This window comes from Acanthaster planci, linkage group LG12, assembly GCF_054643075.1.
Source record: "Acanthaster planci isolate LZ-2023a linkage group LG12, COTS_SCS, whole genome shotgun sequence".
Lineage (NCBI taxonomy): Eukaryota > Metazoa > Echinodermata > Asteroidea > Valvatida > Acanthasteridae > Acanthaster > Acanthaster planci.
The window spans coordinates 13,507,063-13,527,504 of NC_141788.1; the positions used below are offsets into that span (position 1 = coordinate 13,507,063).

General features: G+C 40.6%; 1 protein-coding gene across 4 annotated transcripts in view; it reads left to right on the forward strand.

Moving 5' to 3' along the window:
- The window catches only part of asnsd1 (asparagine synthetase domain containing 1), a 64,643-nt gene that overhangs the window by 38,526 nt on the left and 5,675 nt on the right, over positions 1-20,442 (forward strand). For 3 of the 4 annotated variants that reach the window (XM_087144555.1, XM_087144553.1, XM_087144556.1), the window contains 5 exons: positions 217-364; positions 4,713-4,780; positions 5,657-5,740; positions 9,168-9,258; positions 15,517-18,428. In XM_087144555.1, the coding sequence (XP_087000681.1) occupies positions 217-364; positions 4,713-4,780; positions 5,657-5,740; positions 9,168-9,258; positions 15,517-15,723 (598 nt within the window). In that variant the 3' untranslated portion in view covers positions 15,724-18,428. Of the gene's footprint in view, positions 1-216; positions 365-4,712; positions 4,781-5,656; positions 5,741-9,167; positions 9,259-15,516; positions 18,429-20,442 lie in introns of those variants that run through there. The other variant, XM_022249733.2, reaches the window with a different exon arrangement.

A 20,442-nucleotide genomic window follows, 5' to 3' on the forward strand; every position in this document is an offset into this window, starting at 1 on the left:
AGGTGGGAGAGTGGGCATGGGGGAACAGCACCCATGCCCACCCCAAGGTCTTTTTGTTTGGCTTTGACTTTGCTTGCCAGTAATATTTTTCATGGTGAACTGTGGCTGGCAGGCTTGGTTTACTAACCAGCCAGTGTGTATAAAAAAGAAAAAAGTTCTCATGATTCTTTCAATTTTCTGTGTGATTTTCCTGCTCTCATTTTCCCTTTCACATAGAGGAGAGAGAGTCAGTGATCTTATCTATCCACTGCAGTCTGTGATGGATGACAGCATTGGCTGTGCTATCTGGTTTGCTGCAAGAGGACAAGGTCTTCTGACCACTGAGACGGGCATTGCACAGCAACCATATGAAAGCCCTGCGAAGGTTAATAGACTTACATTGACCCCTTGGGCAAATTCAAAACCCCAGAGCATGAAATTACGGTCGGACATCGGACATTTTCCAAGCACTTATTGTGTTTTTCCCAACAAAATCAAAGATGCTCGGACAAATTGTCCGACCAACATATCAATAACAGCTCTTAAAATATCAACACAATATGTGGGATTATGGCATCTGATTTATTATTAGTTTTTGTGTTAGAATTACGTTAATTATGCCCAAGGCATTCATCAGGGCTGCTCGCTCATCACTGGCCCGTGTCACCCAGCGCCACGTGTGTATGTATACTTTACTTGCACAGACATGAAATCGCCCCGTACTTCATCGCGCATCCTCACGTTCACGTTTCACGGTCACAGTGGTGAAAACACGTGCGCGAAGCTCTATGCATTAAACGAAGTTGCTCTTGTTCCCGCCGCACTGCACCCATGCAAAAGAATGCTTGATGGAAATGTAGCAACCAGTACCAGTCTGTACTGTACATGTACTGAATGTACTGTACATAAACACTCTTCATCGGCCGTACATGTCGCAAATGCAAAAGGCTGCAGGCCGGAAAGACATCTATGTTATGTTGCAAGAGGTTTTCTGCAAGTTAATTCACAGAACTTGGTCTCTTATTTATGTCTGTATTTGCTGTGTTCATGAGTGTAATTTGAGGCTGTTCTGCTCGTGTCACAAGGTTTAGCGCCCGCTGGTTTAGATGCATCACGCACGCTTACCATGCGATACACAGACATTGTTGGCCAGTTTGCCATCATGATTGCCGTGATTGTGTGAATTGCCATATGTAGAAATTTTTACGTAGGTTAAGACAGGTGCTCATCACTTTTTGAGATACTTTTGGAGGCTGTCGTCTGAACTGATGCTATTCAATCAGCACAAAATTGCCCCCAAACAAAAAAAATAGGTCCAACCTACCGACCCAATTTTTGAAGGCATGCATATTTATTAGCACAACTGGGTTTTTTTGGCCTAATCAAAGACTGTATGTGTGCAGTAGGCCTAAATAACTTAATAATCGTGGATTCTGTTGATTCAATTCAAGCAAGCAAATTTATGACATGGCCTGTCCAATTGGGGGGAAAAAAATCACTGCAGCCTGCGCCCTAAACAAGGATTGCTCAATGTGGCTGTGTGTGCGGTTGAGGTAAGACCAGTAAACAAAAAGTTAATTTTGACCCCTGACACTGCACGTTACAACTCTACCTTATATGTAATATGGCAGATCAAAAGCTGGTAATGGCAGAACAAAATTGATTGTGTTATGACATTTTGTCCGAGCATTTTTTTTGTCTAATTTCTTGCTCTGAAACCCTGTTCTCATGAACATGAGAATTGGGTCCCAAATAGTGAAAAGTAGCACGTTAACATTGTTCACAAACAGGATTTTTACTCCCTCTTACTGGAGAGTGGATAATGTTGTGTTGCATAACACTGAAAACACTCAGTCCGTGCTCAAGTGCTGGAGCAGTACTGAACTAAAAATCTCAAGAAACAAAAACAAAACAATGTAGGCCTGCCGGGGTACATAGTCAAAGTGAGAATTGGTCATTGCCTAGGTTTGTGGTACACATGTAGCTGTGTGGGGATTTATCGTGACATAAGATCATTAACATCTCTTTGATTCATTCAGTGTTTTCACACATTGCGGCTCACAATTGTTCCTGCAGAACTGATCATTGAAATCTTCATGTTACGCTGTCAAGCTATTTTTGAAAAGTAAACTTATAAAACTAGCTCAACACAATTGGAGAGAGGCACACTCTGAATGCGCTGGATGACCAGGCTTGGGCAAATCCACGCTGGAATCGGGTAGAATCGATCCCAAATTTAGAATCAGAGTCATGATTCCACTTTTTTGAGGAATCGAATCCACGCCACCGCCGATTCCATCACCTTGAGATCTGATTCCAGGAACAGTCCAGCGATTCCAAAAGACTGCCATATAAAATGGTCTGTCGATTTTTGGAAAAATGTGTGGTTTTATGCCAAATCAAGGAACCTAAACCGTGTGGCTTTACTTTTGTTGCCAAAAACTGAAGTCTGTGACGAGACATAGCCCACATGCTTTGCAGAATTGCAGCGGCACCGTGCAGTACTCCGACCCATTTGTCTGCAGCGGATGGCCCACTGTTGGCTTATCATGCTGAGCATTTGGGTGCTACATTGTGAGCGATGAAAACTACACGTACATGTACATCGGAGTTTCTCCCACACACTAAATTCCTTGCAATAACATTTCTTGTCGCTGACTACCCTCTATTTCTTTTTGGAAACTCAATTGTAACATCTGAAGGATCGACACCAATTAGAAGCTCATTCCTTGGAGTGTTTATTACTTCCCTCCAAAAAATCTTCCGCTGGACCAACATCGCGTTTTAATCTTCAAGATCGAAGCAAACTGTGGTGGAAAAAGTAGGCCTACTTCGTCACATATTACAAAAATTTGCTCAGAACTGAAAGAAAAAACCTGAACAGTGCAGCCCTTTGCCTGATATTAATTCTTTCTTTACCATGAAATACTCCAAATGCAAGTAACTGTTGAAGCATTTGAAAATTCCCATGATGCCAGCTTTTAGAAAATTCCCCAAATCCCACAAATCTTGACATAAAATCAGCGATCTGAAGCTATTTAAAGTCAAACATTTCCAGGGTTTGCCAACTAAACTTAAACCATTCATAAGAAAGAGAAGCTGGTGAGATCGGCAGTGGCATCGGCCCAGGTGGAGATCGGTGTTCAAATTCATGCATGTTTCTAATAGTCCTGCATGCATTGACCGCTCTCCGTTGGTGCACGGACGTACGGACCTGTGGCTGTGGGCCGACTGCACGCATTTCTTTGCAGATGCTTTGTGTTTGAGTCTATGAGAAATGCACCATGATTACCATCATTCACTCTGCCAAACCACAAATCTTTGACTACTTTTCATCCTTCATTTTTGCCATAAAGAAGAGAAATTCTACTCAACCTGTTGAGTGAATTGAAGGTCAAATGAGCAGTTCTCGAAATTTTCCATCTCTGCCTTGGAACAAGACTACGGCCTCGTGTTGAAGCTGGTAGCAGGCATACACATAAGAAGAATGTAGCTTTAGGCATGTTCACCAGCGATTCCACGAGCAGGCCGCTGACGCAAGCGTTGCTCTGCGGCGCGAGAGCAGTCCAGTTTTTGATGGAATTTACAATCAAAAGATCGAGAAAACTATCATAGTTCAGCGTTGTTGGAATAAGGTCACATTTTTTGGGACGTAAAGAAAAAAAATATTTCTTCAGTACGTTTTTAGCGGCATGAAAATAAATTTATGTACCTTATGTTTCTTTTTTGTCAATTATGCATTCTAGAACTCATGGTCACTTCTATATAAACTGGAAAACTTGAAAGCCGGCAGGCTACGAAGATTGATAATCTTTTCCCGTAAATGATGTGCTTCCATCAAGTTAAAATTTCTGATTTAAAACTCTGTAATGATAATAAATCTTTCATGTTTCCAATGCAATGAAAGGGGATAAATTTTTAATGACACGAGTGTTCAGGAAACAGCTTACAAGTGCATTTTGCATGTAATCTCGGGTATACTCAACATGGCATTTGCACATGTAAAAATTGGAGCCGATTCCGAGTGGAATCACGATTCCTGGACGGAATCGGAAACGATTCCAAAAATGGTGGAATCGCCCAACACTATGGATGACAGGATTGGAGGTTATGCCACACATACAAGTTTCATAAGGAGGCAATGTCACTGGATAGACTAAAACTAAAAGTCACTTTCAAACTGAAGTCAGCAACTTTACATTCTTATTTGGTCTCTAAACAATGGAACTTGCTACATGGCAAAAACTGAAGAGAAATTGCCGCTTTTCTGGCTGAGTGGGGACATTGTAGGTTGGAAATTTCATAATATGATTTTGTGCAATTGTGACATTGTAATAAGCACAGGTTTGGTATAAAAAATTGAATTAAAATTGGATATAGACTAATCCGATTAGGCAACATAACTGCGGTGGCACTGCACTCACACGTACATTCTTCAGCTTGACGTGCCCGTGCACTTGGCAAATCACGACACCCTATTGGTCGAAGAGGCATGTAACGCGCGCGTACCACCTGTCCACGAGTGTTGTGCCACCGCAGTAATGGCTTCTAATTCTGGTGGTCGAATTACACAATTTTGAATAACTTTTTTTGCCATTTGGCTTCTCAACATGTATGGGGATCCATGGTCTGGAAAGTGAAAAAGTTTGGCCTTTTCATGTCCTGTCCTTTGCATCATTCACATCCATTCTCTGTATGACCTCTTTTCCTTTCTTTTACTTTACTCATGCCAGGTTGTACTGGTTGGCATGGGAGCTGATGAACAACTAGCTGGCTATTCCAGACATCGTACAAAATTCAAGTAAGTAGGATACGCTGCATATGTTTTCATTTCGATATTACATGTACTGACAAGATCAGTGAGAACAATTTTTATTTGTGGGTCTGCAATCTTTATTCTATGGTGATATGAAGCCTGCAAAGATTTCACTTAGGTAGGGGTGACATTGATGCAATAAACCTGTAACTTAATGATGTTATGCTTTGTTTACATGAGCACTTTCCTATGTCAGTTAGTGAGACATGATTGATCAAGTCCCCCATAGGATAGCAAACATGTAAGCAAAGCACGATGGTTTTACGTCTGTTATTGCAGATCATAGACTGCTCTTATTGTGCACGGATGATCAATTCTAGTTTACTGATTCAAAGCCATGCCAAAGTTTTATCCCACAATTAAAAACTATTTCAAAAACTTTGCAGTTATTATTGAATAATCTGGCACCTTTCTATCAATAATGTACATGTACAGTAACAGAGTTAAACGCTGAGGTGAAGAAAGACCGTTGGTAAATAAAGCAGACTTGCTCTAAGTATAGTTGCTGTGTGGCTACCAAATTTGCACAGATTGCATTCTCAGATTCAAAGATTGCAGTTGGGACATTTCTTTGCAATCTGTTGGAAATGCATAATTATCAGTGTACAGCAAGCAGGGTTAACTAATGTTTTGACTTGTTCACATTCAGTGCACCACTCTCGTTGAAAGTCTCAACTCTTGCATGCCCTGGCCTTATTATGGCTAAAATGGTTGGTATGTAATGTAAACATGAGCCTTTAGGTCTATTGTCTCTGAAAATGCCTCATCACTTTGTCGGCAATCGTGGCAGGCGTACCAGAGGTAATTTCATATCAATTAATTATCACTGCATGTAGTATCCTTGATCTGTAATCTTCCTAGGTCATCAGGATGGAGTGGTCTTGTTTGTGAGGTCAACATGGAGGTCTCAAGGATAGCCAGTAGGAACCTAGGCAGGGATGACAGGTACATGTAAAGTCCTTGTAAATTCATTGCTTTAGTCTAGTTTTCCTTCTTTTTCTTTACTTTCTAAGAAACAATAGTTAACAGAACAAATAATTGCATACTTAAAGCATTACATGCCTTTTACTTAGGTTTTTTCCTCATGATATGTGGGCACAAACATATTTACATGTCAGCTTACGTACACAGTACTCTGCATAAACTTATTCATTATTTGACAAATGAAAAGTATCATTAAGTAGGGTACATTTGTGCCAGATGATGCTTTCCCTTACACTGCCAGGTACACCATTAAAATATGAACAATTTGCGTGCAGATATTTATAATGAGGCAGTGAATGAAATGTTTTTGTCTTGTGTCTGTTCAAGTCTATGAATTCAAACGATGTTGCTCTATAGGTGTGCCAGCTTTCATTGTATTTTTGTTTCCACGCACCTAAGCTTAGGGTATTGGAGAATGGACACAGCCGCCCCTCGTCTGATGAGGAAGGATGCTGTCTGCATAACTTTCAGTTTTTAACCACTTCCTGCCGGGCGACCCGTTTTTGAGTACATAGGCTTTATATGCAGAGTCGGGGAGCCCAGAACTGGGACAAAAGAGTTGGGCCTTATAACAAAAGACCGTGCTCAGCACAAAAGACTGAGCTGCTGGGCATTACCAACATTTTTTCGCTCTCAATAGTGGAGAAAATCCAGCCTTATTTTGAAACAGTATACCCCGGTTTGAGGCATTTAGAGCGAGCGGATTACCACCACAAAAGCTCTTCACCACCGCAGGGATGAGCCACACAGCACCGCTGCATGCTAATGTGGCCCCTATTGAAAAGAGGTCAGCAGTGCACTGTGCCGGTTTCGGGAACAAAATAATCCTATGTAACACCGCACAATCTGGGCTCTTTTTCTAAGGCTGCAGGCCTCGCTTAAATATTCAGGAGTCAATGAATTTTACCTGTCAGCTTTAGAATAGTGCCCAAAGAGTCCTTCATTTTGGTATTAACGGCCATTAAATGAAATGATGAATTTTTTGAGAACTTTGAAAACGAAAAATCTTGAAAATTAGCCGGCATCTTGTCTTGCTCAAGAAAAATCCACCCGGCAGTGAGTGGTTCAGAGGGGGATTTGCTGATTATACCCAAACATTTTGTACCGCTGTGCCTTTCCCTCTTTGCTGTTGGGCATTTTTAGGCTTTGCATAGCTTTGTTCAGCTGCAGCTCTAATCTCCAACAATGCTGAGTTGCACCATGTCTGTAATTTCCCTTCTTGTTCCGAGCATGAGATGAGAGTGGATGTGTGTTTCTCTTGGTATTACCATGTTATCTGGACACTACTTATTCTGTAGTGTTAAGAGTCAAGTGTAGCTGTTAGTGTTTAGTTCTATGTAGTTGGTTTATTTTGAAGTCACTAAGACTAACTTTGCGAGAAATTATAGACATAACGTTTTTGATCTACAGTGGAACATTGCTATAACAACCACCACTATACTGAACATTTGAATATACTGAACTTCCTCCTTAGCTCCTGAATTCTCTGTGTAACAGAAACTTATTTAGAACTGATGATGAATAACGCAAAGTTGGGAAAATCTCACTGGCGAAGGAACAACAATTACTTTGTATGTAACATGCGTGCGGCCACATACCAGCTGCCATGTGAGTATGTGACTGCATGTATGTGTGTATGCTATGCAGTATTAGAGACTCTGGTGTGGAAAATCTTGCATTAAAATCGCTACAAAGCCACTGGATTTGGGCTGTAAAAACCACCCAAACAAATAAATACGCAGACAGACACTTGCATTTGTTGCTTGACTCAAAGAAATCTTCAATAATATCTGGCAAATTTCAATCATTTTCAAAAGTGCTTGCCTGACGTTTTCGTTGCCGACCCTGGTGTATGTGAATGGTACCTGGCGCCCAACAGGAACCAATGTAACCATATCTACATGTCGCATGCAGTTTTTGAGCGATGACTCAAGAAAAAAGTTGTTTTCATTTCGCTATTCTTCTTCCAGTGAGGACTATCGGAAACATGAAAGGAGATCAACATAATAAAAAATGCAGAAGTTTTCTTTTGTTTTTTACCTTTCATGCATGTAAGATTAGGCCCTTGCAAAATCCTCATACCAAAACTTTTTGTGGGGCGGGTTGTCACACATTTAAATAGTGGCCAGAGTTTGGAATGGGCGCGTGTATTCATGACTGAAAATTGCTGTACCGAATGACTGCTATACCAAGCATTTTTTGTGGCCCCGTTGTGTTTGTTACAGTGACGTTCCACTATACCTCCACTTGGTATTAGAGCTTTAAAGTCTGTTATCCACTGGGATAACTCGGACCTCTAAGCAGGCAAGTTATTTTTGATGGGTTATTTGTTTGGGTTGCAGCCACTCCCTCTCAAACCTCTCAAACAGTGGCCCTTCAGACTGGCAAGACTTATAATTTGCCAGCAATCCCTCTTGTGAAGCGCAGGTCTGGCTAGTCCATTGAGATATGGTGAGGGTATTCCAGCTTCCGACCACCAAGAGAATCTTGAAGAAGAGTCATTATGTCTGTTCTCCTGGAAACTCTATTTGACAGTCTCTACACAGTGTACATAGCACAAAAGGAATCCTTAGCAAAGGGTGTCTTATTTTGATTGTTGAAAGGATTGATCTTTTTTCGAAGCCCCTCTGCAGGGGCCAAGTTATCAGATGACGGCGCAAATGCAATTTCCTAATCAGTTTTCATGAATAGATAGAAAGCAAAGATAGAAAATGTCTGAAAAGAACTTAGGCTGTCAGGGTTTGGAAATCAAATGAACACGCTCTTGCTACCACTTTCTGCACACCTGGTCAGTTTGTACAAAGGATAATATATGTGGAGCGTTTTTCCTTTTCTGTGAAAACATAACATGCTTTTGACAGATGTTCCTGTGCGATACAATGATGTTCACTGTCATTTTGCCTCTCATCAGGCATCAAGCTATATGTATGTTCTCTTGTGGAATAAAATGTTACCTGATGTAATGGTCTTTTTCTTTTGTATTGTTAAAGGTGGCAAAACTGTAGCTGCTGAATTTTAGGTTTGGAGGCAAATAGCTATTTATAAATACCTGACAGTGCATGTATTGCTTTACCAGTGACGAACAGACACACAAAGAAAGCACAGACTTACTCTTGTTCTGACTCAATGGTAGTCGATTTCTTTGTTCAGAGTAGTTGTCTACTGAGACAGAGCTTAGTTCGTAATCTTTGAGGACAACTTTCAGAAACCATTTGCAACTCTTCCCTGATGTAAACCAATTTCGTTTGCCGTGCTGTTCGGATTCAAAGCGAGGAAGATATTGATGCTTAAAGTTAAGTGCTCCAGAAGTAATCGTTATTCTCTGGCATTCTAGCAAATCTAAATGGAGCTCCTTCTTTTCTCTAATCTCTGTTTGCCTTTGATACAGAATTATATCTGACCATGGACGTGAGGCTCGCTTTCCATTTCTAGATGAAGACGTCGTGAATTATCTGAACCACCTTCCTATTTGGCTTAAGGTCAGTTTGCATTTTCTTTCATCTGTCCTCTCCATGGACAGTTCCAGCGCAGTGTCATGTCATTTCCATTGACAGTGGAGAACTAATCGATCCCTATGGTCAGTTTTATACATTAACTTAATTATACTCTCTATATTGTCATTACACCAATTACTGCCCCATTCTGCCTCTGTAAATCAAATTCAATGATTTGGTCCAATTTCAATGTCCATTTACAAGTAATGAGAAATATAAGGATTGATTGCTACTCTTGTGTGCTGCATTGTGTAAAACCTATATAGAACTTGAGGGGATGCTGGTGTTTTTCATCAATATGGTGTTTGCACGTCTAGGAACACTCAGAACTCTCTACTCTCCTTGGTCAATCAATCTGTGAAATGTTGAGTATTTCTTCATTTGAACATATTCAAAGAAGCCAAAAGATGTGATTGCAGTATTGGAAATATCTGATATTTTGATAAGAATGTGCATGCTAACTTACTGCGGCATAGTGGATTTAGGAAAAGATGTTCAGATATTACCATGTACTTTGGCAGTGAAACGGTGAATGTCTGGAGTCAATGGCATAACTACAGGGAGCATGTGCCCCCTCCTCCAAGTGAAGGTGCATGTCCCTACCTCCTCCCAATTTGTTATTTTAAAAGGTACATGTACATAACCTATGTACTGGTACAAGCCCAGTTCATCAGCTTTTGGTGCCCTCCGCCTCTGAAAAAAAGGTTTATACCGTAGATGCCTCCTAGAAATTTCACCCAAGCAGATTTATGCCACTGTCTGCAGGTGGTTGCTTATCAGGTATTTTGGGGTTGTACAAAGCAGGGGTAATCACTGCATGACTACCAGTCACTGGGTTTTCTCAAAAGTGAAATCTCACATTTGCAGCTGTCCGTTAAGTAACTTTTTTTAACAAAATTGTTTAAAAGCATACGCGTCTTAAAGATACTGATGGGACAAAGTTCTCTGTGAAATAATTCTTTCTAGCAATCTGTCAATTTGAAAAAAGCAATGAAAGAAGGCCATTTCCAATAGTGTCTGAGACACATTTTTGTCAATGGCCACAAGAACTTTATTTTGATTTAGCAAAGCACGTACAATTGACATGATGCGCACTTTTGGGCAGTCACTATAGTTCATCAGCCTGGAACACATCATGCAGCTGTAACTGGGTAAATGAGAGCGTGTTTTGGATGCTGAATTTAGGTGCAACTCAACACATGACTACACATTTTGATTTGAAATTAAGATCCTAGAATGGTATTTTCCTTAGTATATACAGCATTTACTGAGCTCAAAGTAAGCTTAGTTGGAAAGCAGCCCCCTGTAGATTTTGAGCACTTTTGTTGCCTTAAATGAACATAATAATAATGTACAAATGAGGGACGATTGCTTCTCAATCCATTTGCAAAGATGACAACCAGGCACTCTTAGATTGGAGAATACTACCTACTTCTAGCACGTGGGCAAAATCAGCTTTAGAAACTTGTAGTTTGTTGGACTTGAGACAAAAAAACATTATGTTAACGCTTTGTGACTGCTGAACAATTCATAGTCTTTACAGATGTCAAATTCATATAAAATGAAGCAAATTCGAAGGCTCTCTGCACTGAGTAAGCAAGCACTCCTTGATCATGCACAGGCCTGACAAAGTATGTTCCCACACAGGTACATGTCTTCTTGTTCAATAGTGAAAAGGAGTGAAAATATTCAATGAATGTCGGCTCCTTCTGTGCAATTGGCCTTTCCCTCCAGTGCGCCACTTTGGAGGCTTCATTGATTCATATATGTGATTGCTAGCCAATTTCATGCACTTAAGTGCCGTCAATTTTGAAAGTTTTTCCTGACAAAATGAATACAAATGGAGAGAGCCGTCAGTTTTTAAGTGTTGGCTGTATGGTATTCAAGGCACATGGCCCCTGTTGTGTTAAAAGCAAACCAGTAGCTTAAAATTTCTTGCGTGGTAAGGTGTGGAATCCTAGCATTCTCTGTAGTATTATAAATTTTCTTTATACACTTCAAAATACATGTACCGGTGCAAAGATTGAAGGGAGATGCACGGCGTTCTGGCAATGCCATGGATAAAGGTGCAGTCAGTTGTCTTCATGACAGCATGAGGTGTTGAAAATATAATCAAAGTTTTGTAGTGGTTGGACACAGAGTTTATCAGACTCCTGAAGTGATGTTCCTGGGCAAAAGATTGAAACAAGTGCAGGAATGCAGGAATTACGGGTGGCTTTAGTTTGGTTGTTATTCATGGAAGCTGGGGAAATGTATATCCTATACGCTGTTTTGTGAGTAAATAGTGCAAGATTCTTGCAAATAACTTTGAACTGAATGTGTATAAAACCTCTAAAATGAGTGCGGCAGGACGAAAATGGCACCATGTTTGCATTTTAGTGCCACTGATGCACTTTTTCAGAGAGCCTATGATTTTTAATTACTGCTTTTTAAATTTGACACGAACTATACTGAAGAAAAGAGAATCATTTTACTGCAGGACAGCACTGATTAAATTTATGAAATAGAAAATGCATGAAATATATGATGCTGAGACATTGCCAAGTATAATTTCCTGTAAGGTGCTTGTTTCCGCCCGCCAATAAGCATGAGGCCACGCAAACCAAATTTTCAAACCATCAAATCTTCACAAGGAGAAATCATTATTTAACTATGGAAGTGCAAAAACCTTAGCTTTTAGGAAAAAACATGGGCAAAATCAATACAAGTCTTGGTTATACTGCACGTTGTAATTTTGCCTTGTATCCGGAATCTGTAAGCTCTCTTAAAAGAACAAAGTTTGCCGGGAAATGCTGGTTAGGTGAGCACCAGCACTAAGTAAATTATGCCTTGTGAAATTTGATTTTGTCATTGTTGGTAGGAAGGACTCTTAGAATACAGTGCTGATAGATGCACATTAAAGGTGCACTATTGAAACCCTCTAGAGTCTGTGATACAAGTCTGATTTGATCGAAACATTTGAGATACCAGTCCTTACACAGGGACATGTTGTAAGTAAAATTGAAATGAAGTCTTGATGTTGTCAATGTGTGTCGTGTAACATTGTGTTAAGGGTGCAATTTTCAGAGACATATATATACAGAAGAAGAGGTCTGATTGGGTTTAAACTTGGCATGTGTATAGAGCGTGTTGAATAAAATTGAAGTGATGTCATCATGATGTTATAAGCTTTATTGGGAAATGCTTGATTATTTCCTATTTTTAACATTCTTTTCTGCATAGCTTCTGAGTAGAACGTGGTATTTTCACATTTGTTTGCATTACATGTTACTTTACCTTATGAATATTCATAACCAAATTGGAGCATGTTATTGGCCTTTAGATGAAACACATCAGTGGCAAAGAGACAGGCAAGGGGCATTTTGTGCAAGGGCCCAGCAGACATGCAAAGACCATACATTCAAACAGAAATCATTGGCACATGCTCAGTGTGCCCAGAGCTGAACGTGCTTGAACCTGCTCGTGCATGAGGAGAGTACTTACCATAGGGCCCACACGTCTCTTGTTCCTGCTCGGACCAAATACACAGCATGTGTGCTGGCTATGTAGATATCTTTGTACAACTAAAATGCTGATCACACACTTGGTGACCCTCGTGGGAGGTTTCTTGTTTTTCTTATGACAAAAAGGATGTGTCTGGCTGAAAATTTTGTTCTGGATCCGCCCTTGAACACACTTGTGTTTTTTCTTTTTGTTTGACTCTGTTTCTTCTGTTAACCACACAACTCAGGAAGGGTACTTTTTTGTAATGGTACAGCATGTATACCAGTGTTGTATCTGAGACCTTATGTCAGAGACCAAGACCGAGACCAAGGCATACGAGACCGAGACAAAAGCCAAGACCTACTCCTTCAAGACCAAGACTAGGATTTAAAGACCGAGACGTTTGCAGGTCGAGACCGAGACCGTGAACACGACATCCGAGACCGAGACCAACCATAAACCAATGTTTAGCTTTTACCAAAAGGTAAATAGGACAAACATATGGCAGTACAATTAAGTACAAAAGAAATAAAATGAAAACATTTGCCTAAACATACACACAAATAGGTCAAATATTTGTTAAAGAATGTCTCAGTTCTTTTATCAGTGATACTGTTCTACTTTTACCCTGATCTGGTCATTTTCAACCCGAGTGTCCCAAATGATATGATGTGAACATTAAAACAAATATCCTTAGACTGTTTTTTGTAAGCAAAATACTGAAAAACAAATATCCAAAAAAGATGTACCATAACAAAACTACTAAAACACGTACCACATACAAGACAGAATAAAAGCACTTTCACACGTGCACACACACACAGGGACTGGTTCCCATCCCGGCCCTACATTCAGCAGGAGACTACGTGGGGAACGGGAACCAGTCTAGTGTGCGAATTCTGCTACTCACAACCTCATCTCCATGGTGTCAAGCAGCATAGCTACTCTGGATTGGAAATAAAGTAACAACTTGGGACAAGGTTGCATCATGCTGCATTGACTAGTTTTCATTCCAGCATCAATTTCTTTGTTCATTGCAAAAAATCTGAACATTACCGTGTTGTGTTTATATCAGTGGTTGAAGATTTGACTCGAGCGGAGGTGATTTTGCCTTTTTCAACCGCGTACATGCATGGTAGCTAGATGCGCATTTTGTTATGGTCTCGAGGGGGAGACCCAAATCCGAGACCAGACGGAGAACAAGACCGGCGCTTTCGAGACGGAGACCAGCCCTCCTAAGACCGAGACTTGGACAGGGCGAGACTGAGACCGAGACTACAAAAAAGGTCTTGAGACGGTCTCGAGACTGAGACCAGGTCTCGAGAACCTACAACACTGATGTACACTTCCATTCACTCACTCCACTCTACAGCAGTGTACTGAAATAGATTCCTCATCAGTTCTGTGATTTCGTTTTCTACCAGAAGTCTTTGTAATTTTATTTTTATTGTTATTTTGGACTTATGCCCCCCAAACAAAGATATTGACAAAATGGGAAGAGCCACCAACATAGGGCTGGATAGCTCAGTTGGTAGAGCACTGGTACTGTATTCCGGAGGTCGCAGGTTCAAATCGCTCTCCAGTCAATTTCTTTCTTCATCTTTATAATCATTTATAAACACCTCGTCAGTTTCCCTGTATAATTTGTTTCATGCTTAATTTTGGACTCAAATACTGTTTTTGTGACACATGCCCGTTACATACTGGTAGTACAGTGTTTGGGTCTACAATATTCACAACTATATTAGTTTTACAAGTTGTAGCAGTTGCAATTTATGTCTTCTCTTGAACCTTGTCAGGTGATGGTACGATTTGTTTTGATAAGGTTATTTTAATAAAAAAGTTGTACATGTATTAACCAAAATAGCACCAGGTTGTGTACATCCTGCATGAGAACGTGAATTTGTTTTTGAAAGAGCTATCAAACTTTTAGAAAGAAATACAATACAGAGCTCTTCAACTGACCAAACTACCACATTTTTTCCATTACAGGGAAATTGCAGCCTTATTCACCATAAGTTTGTGTCACGCTTAAAACTACTCATTCAGAGGAAACCATTCCAGCATTGTACATGACCAAAAAATGAAACGTTTTACAACTTGTTTGATGGTTAGTGTGCATGTAATTGAAGTGTTGAAAGATTTCTACATATAGATTAATGGTGAGTCTGCAACCATCCTTCACAAAAATCAAAGCATTAACCATTGACGTGGAAAAGAGGCATGATCATACAGTTGGCCTTTACCCCCGGATTGACTTGAATGCTAGAGTATTTTTGTTGAAAAAAGAGCATTGCTTGAAAGCATTTCTAACAACAGTGGTGGTTTATTTTTCCTGGTGTCAGTTTAGATAATCATCCTGTCTGATGGCAGCAACTATACCATCAATTTTTAATGGCTCAGCTAGTCTTGTCCAAGGTGGTCTCAGCACTTTTTGTTGAGGGGAGATTATTGAGCCTTACACACAGGACCCACGACAAATGAGCCTCCGTGTACTACTGCTATCATATATCATGGAACACCGACCCTATAGGATACACAATATGTAGCACCCTGCATGCACGTATGTGTCTGTGTGTCATGCATGGCCTGTTAAGTTAAGGACTGGTCTTGGAGCATATTTATAAAACCCATGCCAACAGCATAAACGTAAAAACAGTGCACAAGCTAGATTGTCGGAAACCAGGGTGCACGCACCACCCAACGCCTTGGTCAAGGTTATGGCTCAGCTCATTTGATTGTCCCTAATATCCTTCTTAGGTCGAGGTTTCTGCAAGATTCCTTCATCAAAGCCAGGCTCCATTAGTCTCCCCTGAGAAAAGATTTGAGTGCAGCAGGAAGGCAGGAAGGATGGTTTTTTTCTCCAGGGAGTATTCTTTGTCCACTTTGAATGTTCCTTTTTTTTGGCTCTCAGTGAGGCTATGCCTGGTAATGGAGGTTCATCAGAGATCTCTTTGTCCATTGTGAATACATTAAGTCTTGTGGCACCTATAATCCTGGACAAAATAGTTGGAACACCATGTGGGAAGCACAGTGAAAAGATCCCGTCTCCCCCGTTCAATGCTGTGGTCATTTATTGGACCAAGATTCGGCCCAGCTTACCCATTGAGAAACAACATTGACAGGGGGGCGAGGGGGAGGCATGTTCCAAAGAGATTTGTGCAGGATTGTAGCTGAGAGAGCCATTTGCAATGTCAGACTGATTTTTCACTGAAGTGACAAGTTGGTCCGTTTGTAAATTACTTAGTCAAGTCATTGGTTAAATGCTTGCTTGACTAAAAATGTGCCCTGGGAGTTTGAAATCCATGTTTCACCTGTTTGTGTGACTTTACTTTGCTTTTTAATTTGAGCAACAAAGTACTCATGATGGTTGACTGAGACCCTTCTGTGAGTTTTAAGTTCAGGTACATGTATAAATCAGTCTTGCGCAAAATCTACAGGAGTAAAGAAGTGAGTGCCTTCATGCAGCATATACTGTTGTGTGCAATATTCTACCCTTGGTACCCTTGGTAGATTCACTGAGATCCCGAGTTGGTTGATTTAAAACAGAAAACAGTGGCAAAGTCGCATGAAACAAAGCAGCAATTTTTAACCCTGACAGGAAATATTTCTTGAAAAAAGACAATGAACCCTCCTTTGATCATTTACTCCATGTTGCCTCCATTGCTTGTTTTTTGCACAGAAAACCATACAAGCTGAAAGGCTATTCTTTATCTCGCACCTCTGGAGGCTTTAAACGCTCATTAGGTTTTTTTTAGTTTATAGTGCGCTCAAAGGTACAGTTATGACTTAATGGCCAATTAATAATCCAAAGAGTTCAAGGACAAGCCCTCACTGAAGTGTAATTGATGTACCCTGCTGTAATTACCATTTTAACATGGTTAATAACTCAAGAGTCTATATCAAGGCATGTGTCGGATGTTTGTTTCTGTTAAACAAGTATCAAGGGCCCGTATAGTTCCTGACCCGTTTTCAGCAGAGGACTTGTGATTTTACTATCTATGTACAGGTGCATTGCTGATGGGAGATAAAAGTATCAAGTGATGAGCTTTGACTTGAATCTAGCTGACATGGAACACACTAATCTCCCATTTGTTTTGTGTGCACACAAAGTGAGAGAAGCCTGTGGAGGCAGATCCTGTGTTGGACTTGTAGTTGGCCATGGTACACAGCCTCCTGTGGTATAGCAAATATCACTCTGTGGGGGTGCGCCCCAGAATATTGACAAATATAAGGTTGCGTTGAATATTGTACACTCTTCAAATGAGAATATGTATTTGTGGGCAGGCCTTCACCGACTTCAGGAGGCAGTTTCTTTGTTAGGCTCATCAGGACCGAGTTGTGGGGACATTTCTTTGCCCCCATAATGTTTTCAGTCCCCACAAAATTGGTGAAATATTGTGGATTTGTCCTCACAACTACTGAGCAAGTATGTTTGATGTTTGGCTGTATATCAAAATTTGACTGCTATATCTTGCCATTTTCAAAAGTTGAAATTTTTGGTCAAAGTAATACTGCAATTAAATTTTAAGCTGGGCAGGGGCATTTATGCTTAGAAAATTTAAATAAAAGTGTGCCCCATATTTATTTGTTAATTAAATAAATGTTTCTGTTCTCCATGAAACTTTGGTTTTGCTCGCTCAGTTTTTAGAGTAAAGGTCTTTATTGTTGTATCAATTTTATCGATAATGAGTTTCAGTCTTCAGCAATTACCCATACACCAAAATACCTTTCTTATAAGACAGTCAAGTGTTCCCTCCTTTCAAAATTCTCTTGGAGTAGAAGTTAGCTTAAAGGGGAATTCCAGACTCTAAAATACTTTATGTAATCTAAAAGAACATGAATCGACATACAAGCTCTGCCGAGAGTTGGCTTTTCTTTGTCATCAAGAACGGCTCACAACCCCTTTATTTCTTGCCATTCATCAGTACAAAGGGCACGTTGTTTAAAATTCCCACAACATCTGGGAGCTTAAGACGCAGTGTCTGCACCTTACTCAAGCAACATCATTTTCTAAGTGACAGTATAATACCCAGACCCGGGTAATAGCACACGGATGCGTATTTTGTAGAGCACCTGACCATTGTATGGTTTCCACCACTACATAAAACTGAGAGAATAAGTTTGGAATGACACAACTCAACTGGTACTCATTTTTACCGGGCAACACAATACGTGAGATCTATACATGTACATGTGCGTACACACACATGGTTGGGCGTGGCTGACCACATACATGTGTACATGCCCATGTATGTACATGTACATTATGTACATTACATACTTACGTACATACGTACATGTACGTGTACATTGGTGTGACAGTGCGGCGGTTCACACAGCACTGTGCGGAGGTGAAGATACTACGTCACAGGATGTATTGAAATTTTAAAACAAAAGGGCAGCTCTCATGATGGCAGCCGCATTGTAGGAAAATTCTTTTACCATTTCCTTGACAGATTTCAATGATGAAACAAAATGCTTCTCACAATAACAGTTGACTTTCTTCGAAAGGCCACAATAATTAAATCTGGGTGGAGTTTTCCCTCAACCCCTTAATGACGGGAATTTCTTTCCAAAAGCCGACTCCAAGAATTCCAGCCTCGTTTGGCCACGAAGGCCACCTGCCAAGCCGTAAATTCTCGGTTTGTGGCCCAGCGTGCTCTGCACGCTTTGAATTACACAGCGAAAAGGCTGATTGTTCAGTGGCATGTGGCTCTACTCACGCTTCCACATTCCCGTTGCCTCTTTTCAAAGTGGGGACTATTGTGAAACTGGTGATTATGATGCAAATTCGGTCTTTTCATTTCTGGGCTACACTCAAACGCCAATCACCATATATACAAGAGCCAGGGTCTGCCTTCTTTCACCGTGTTCGCTCGAGCGTGGGTCAAAAATAATAGCTGAAAAGCAGCCTGAGGATCTCAATTTTTACGGCGGCTCTTACCGTCCCCCGGAGCAAATGGGTAATCCTCCTCAATAACTTTGTTGTACAATATTCATGTGATTTGCATTGCTACACTTTTGAGAGTGAAGGTTTTATGGTTGCATATATTCCATCATTAATGGGCTTTTGTGTGGGCAGCAATTGCCTGTATACCATAATGCATTTTGTTGTAAGGAAGCCAATAAAAATTTAATTACTGTCGTGCCTACTCACTCGACTTGCCTTTTAACTAAATTCAAGGATAATTTTGCTCAAGGTAAAGCAATGAGCATTGACTTGGGCATTTTGGTGGAAATACCTGAGTACTTGTTACATGTATGTTTGTTTATTTTGTTTTGGTTTGTTTTTCCTTGCATAGGGGAAAGATTCATAGATTTGTGCGGTTGATAATATGATTTCTTTGTTTTGCTGTCTATTAGGGTTTGGGCCATTGCCCAACCCTGTTGTTTTTGTAAGAATTTTTTCTTACAAACTTTTTTCTGTCCGTTTGAAGTTGTGCACAGTTGTTACCATGTCATCGTGATGTCATCAGGTGTTAAATTACAAAGTTTTCAAGTTTGAAATGTTCAATCTTTGAAAATGCATAAAAAGTCAACTGTGATGTTCCTTGTCTTCATTTTGGTGGCAAGTGACAGAGTAAATTTAGGTCTTCATTTATTGTTCGGAATGTAAAATCATGTGACCCTTGCTTCCAGTCAAAACCAAAAGAACCTTCATATTTAAAAGTGGTAGTAGATGCAAATGTGGTTCAACAGTGGTAATCTCTTGTCATATAGTATTCTTCAAACTTGGATTGGTGGCATCATGCAATATATGAGCGCCCTCTGGCAGAAGGTTGAAAAATAGAAAATGTATTTTGAGTTGATGGCTGTGGCAAGTTTTCTGGAATCATTTGAAAATCAGTAGATACAATGACCTTTATGCATTCAATGTATGTGCAAAACTTCGAAGTGATGAATAATACAAGAAGTTACAGTGAAAAGACTGTTAAATCTTCCAAAAATCAGTAAAATATCAATCCTGCCAGACATAATCTTAAATTTCCCATTCAATGATAGATTACATGTAGGCATTCATTGTCCAGAGTATTAGATTCTCCTTCATACACATGATCTGCCGATGATGAGAAATCCCTCACAGCAGTCCGTGGCTTCCCCCTCTGATGCTGGTAAAGCTTTCCTCATTGGCTTCCCCCTCTGATGCCGGTAAAGCTTTCCTCATTGGCTTCCCCCTCTGATGCTGGTAAAGCTTTCCTCATTGGCTTCCCCCTCTGATGCTGGTAAAGCTTTCCTCATTGGCTTCCCCCTCTGATGCCGGTAAAGCTTTCCTCATTGGCTTCCCCCTCTGATGCCGGTAAAGCTTTCCTCATTGGCTTCCCCCTCTGATGCTGGTAAAGCTTTCCTCATTGGCTTCCCCCTCTGATGCTGGTAAAGCTTTCCTCATTGGCTTCCCCCTCTGATGCTGGTAAAGCTTTCCTCATTGGCTTCCCCCTCTGATGCTGGTAAAGCTTTCCTCATTGGCTTCCCCCTCTGATGCTGGTAAAGCTTTCCTCATTGGCTTCCCCCTCTGATGCCGGTAAAGCTTTCCTCATTGGCTTCCCCCTCTGATGCTGGTAAAGCTTTCCTCATTGGCTTCCCCCTCTGATGCTGGTAAAGCTTTCCTCATTGGCTTCCCCCTCTGATGCTGGTAAAGCTTTCCTCATTGGCTTCCCCCTCTGATGCTGGTAAAAATTTCCTCAT